This window comes from Macrobrachium nipponense, chromosome 28 (genome assembly GCF_015104395.2).
Source record: "Macrobrachium nipponense isolate FS-2020 chromosome 28, ASM1510439v2, whole genome shotgun sequence".
Classification (NCBI taxonomy): Eukaryota; Metazoa; Arthropoda; class Malacostraca; order Decapoda; family Palaemonidae; genus Macrobrachium; species Macrobrachium nipponense.
The window spans coordinates 23,822,788-23,826,496 of NC_087217.1; the positions used below are offsets into that span (position 1 = coordinate 23,822,788).

General features: G+C 37.3%; 1 protein-coding gene across 1 annotated transcript; it reads left to right on the forward strand.

Moving 5' to 3' along the window:
* The first annotated feature begins 1,005 nt into the window (after positions 1–1,005).
* Positions 1,006–3,476, forward strand: LOC135201300 (uncharacterized). Its single transcript, XM_064230164.1, has 2 exons — positions 1,006–1,438; positions 2,305–3,476. Exons 1-2 carry the CDS (start codon positions 1,097–1,099, stop codon positions 3,061–3,063), a joined length of 1,101 nt encoding a protein of 366 aa, XP_064086234.1. The 5' UTR covers positions 1,006–1,096; the 3' UTR covers positions 3,064–3,476.
* Positions 3,477–3,709: the final 233 nt, after the last annotated feature.

The window sequence follows — 3,709 nt, forward strand, 5'->3', positions numbered from 1 at the left end:
TTGTTTTTAAATTTTTTCAGTTTTTATGTTTATTTTGTTAGATGTTCTCTGTGGTTTTAGCATTGTACCTCGAAAATGTGTTAAAATAACACGAAAGCGCTGGTATTCCTTTTATTTTTCTTGTGGCCTTGGTTAAATATATTGTCACACGCTATTTAGTGACATATAAGCATATATACTATATATATATATATATATATATATATATATATATATATATATATATATATATATATATATACACATCTGAAAAAAATCACCATAACGTGACTGGAATATCTTGAAGTAATCAATGTCCACAATTATGTAAAATGGGTATTAAAAATACATAAAAGACGGGAGCTTTCGTCTACTTGATCAGTAGACCTCATCAGCCGTACTGATTTTTCCTTTTCAAAAAATATACAAAAAAGTTACGAAGGACAGGCAGGACTCTGGAAACGTCTCCAAGGGAGATAACAACCAAAACAAACTATCTCAATCATGTTATTCCCTCGTTCAAATGTCTGGTCAAAAGACGAGCCGATCGTCGTGGGTGAACTACCTCCTCTGTGTGTTCGGCTGTTCCCTCGTCCAAAACTTCTGCATCGGCACCTGCAATGGGGGTTCTTCCTTCCAATGCCTGGGCAGGAGAAAGAGAGACAACCTGGGCAGTAGGAGTGGTGCAAGCAACGTCTGTACTAATATTTACAGTTTTAAGAACCAAATAATTTAAAAATGTGTCCTCTTGGGTAAATGATTTGTTAAAATCAAACACGTTTAAAATATTAATAAGAGCCCCTTCAACTACTCTGCGTCTACTTGCGTTATTATCTTTGTAAATTACTCTAGCTCCTTCCCAGTCAATTACATGCCCTAAAGGGCCCCATTCACGCACCGGTACTACCTGCAGGTCTCCGGTTTGGGGCGGAGCTTCAGTGGCCGGACGACCGAAAATGTACCCATACATTACGCAGGCGGCCTGAGTGAAATCAGGTTAGTCTACTTTCGGCCATCAATGTGGAAGGTGTTATCAGAGAGGGAGCTGCAGATTCTAGCTCTTTGTATTGTAGCTTACGAGAAACGTAAGCAGCCGAGAAGGAAGAAAAAGGTTTGGATGAAGGAATGGCTAGCAAAAAGAGAAGTACTATCACACACAAACCTGTTGTCACATTTAGTATGGGAGCCTCATGATTTCTTTAACTATCTACGAATGGATGACTCTACATTTCGTAAGCTTCTAGACCTTGTGGCACCACATATACAGAGGAAAGACACTTGCATGAGATCTGCTATATCACCAAGGGATAGACTTGCTGTAACTCTCCGGTATTTAGCAACAGGAAGGTCTTACGAAGACCTGAAATTCAGCGTAGCAATATCACCACAAGTTTTGGGACGCATAATTCCAGAAACATGCGAAGTTATATGGAAGGTATTAAGGAAAGAATATATGAAGGTAAGTATATGATATTTATTGTTTATATACATAAAGGTCACATATGAAGCTGAAAACAATATTACAAAATACTGCACATAATTATACACCCTATAATTATAGTATATTAATTATATCATTATTAGCTTTGTATCCTCACATACATTACATATTTAGGTTACCCAAAGCTCCCCATGAGAAAATAGGGATGCAGAAGTTCATTATATGCTTCCTATTTTTAATCTTATCAAATGATGCTAACATTTGTATTAAACATTAATATAATGTTCAACCATAAGAATTGTAATATACTCTTTGCTATGGTAAAGTAAGAAGTATTAAATGGAATGTTCTAATAGCTCAACACAAAACAACAGCCCTATAATAGTAGCATGCATTGTAACTCTCTTGTTTGTTTATGTCAATGGACAATGAATCTCCAAACAATAATGTTTGGTCGATTATTCTTGGACATTATATATATGTAGCATTCATGACCCTACTATCATACCTAAGATGTCCAAATTCTGCGTCATATAGAACATCATTTATTAATTTTTGAGCAAATTTTCGTTGTTCATCGTCAACTTTACGCAATTTACTTGCAATTAATTTACCAAACAAATCATATTCATCTTCTTCACGTGCTCCCAGTAATTTGTCCCCAATGATGCCCAAAACCTCATCAGCCTTGTTGCTCACTGACGGTCCCGGTTGGCGGCTCCGTTTTGCAGCTGGTAATGGAAGGGGTCTTGAAACTCCAGGCTGGGATGTAGACTGGCAGTCCATCTCGATCATATCCTTAAATTGGGACAAAAATAACATGGATATTAGTATTATTGAATAAAGCAGTATTAATAAATAGCATTATGCATTTATCTCCACAGTTCCCACATTCGAAGGAGGAATGGTGCCAGATTGGTCAAGACTTCGAAGAAATGTGGCAGTTCCCTAATTGCCTGGGCGCTGTAGACGGGAAACATGTAGCAATTGTTCCTCCCCCTAATTCAGGATCTTTCTTTTACAATTACAAAGGATTTCACAGCATGGTTCTCATGGCAGTCGTTAGCGCAAATTATGAATTTATATTGTGTGACTTTGGCACTAATGGGAGAATTTCGGACGGTGGTGTAATTGAGAACACACAGTTTGGGGAGAAGTTAGCCAACAACACACTGAATATACCAGATCCCGTAATAATTAGATCCTCAAATCGGACCTTGCCTTTTGTATTTGTGGGTGATGACGCATTTGCAATGAGACCAAATTTTCTGAAGCCATTTAGTCACACAACAGGAAAGAAGGAGGAACAAGTATTCAATTATAGATTGTCTCGTACCCGCCGCGTTGTGGAGAGTACATTCGGAATATTAGCCTCTAAATTCCGCATATTCCATTCCCCCATAAATCTCGATGCAGAGAATGCAGTTTCTGTGGTCAAGGCTTGCTGTATGTTGCACAACTTTCTTCGGCGAGAGAGGGGTAACCGTAATAACAGGGCCTGCAACATCCTTTCTGATACCCAGCTAAAAGAAGAAATGGAAAAGGCATTCACCCCATTAGCTAACACATTACCTATGAGGCAAAGGAAGTACGTAACTTGTATTTGGAGTACTTTAATCAGGAGGGTAGGGTTGATTGGTTGAATGATAAGATGTAATGATGAGTCATTGTGCAGGCTAAATATCCACATACGTGGTTAACTCTTATCACTTAATGTTTATTACTGCTTATGTCAATCTATATCCCAACAGTAGGAGATTTTTGTACCATTGGAATGTGTGAGGGTTATGTAAGAAAATACATTTATATGTATTACAGGCAATTATGAAATAAAGGTGTGCATTTATATTCAGTATAATGAATTATTACCTATATTTACTGAGTATTATTCCTTTCACGCTCAGGTGACATAATTCATTTTTCAGGTTATTATTAGAATATTTTATTCAGATTAGGAAATGTATATGGATGACAAAGGGAAGATTGCGCAAGTCTTTACACTTTTAAGTTTTTTTATATTCGTCTAGAGCTCTATACAATAGTTTGATGATTCCAAGAAAAGGCTGCAAAAAGGGCTCACGAGCGTGAAACGTTTTAATATGATATTTAAAGGTGTTTACATACCTCTTCAATATCTGATGATGATGTTCTTGGTGTTTCTTGGTCACGAAGGAATAAAAGCTGGTCGTAGTACCACAGACTTGGACGATAGACCTCATCTGTAGCTGCCCCAGACTTCTTTGAATTTTCAACGTTTTTCATTTCTTTCCCGAAGGAAATGCGCTGTTG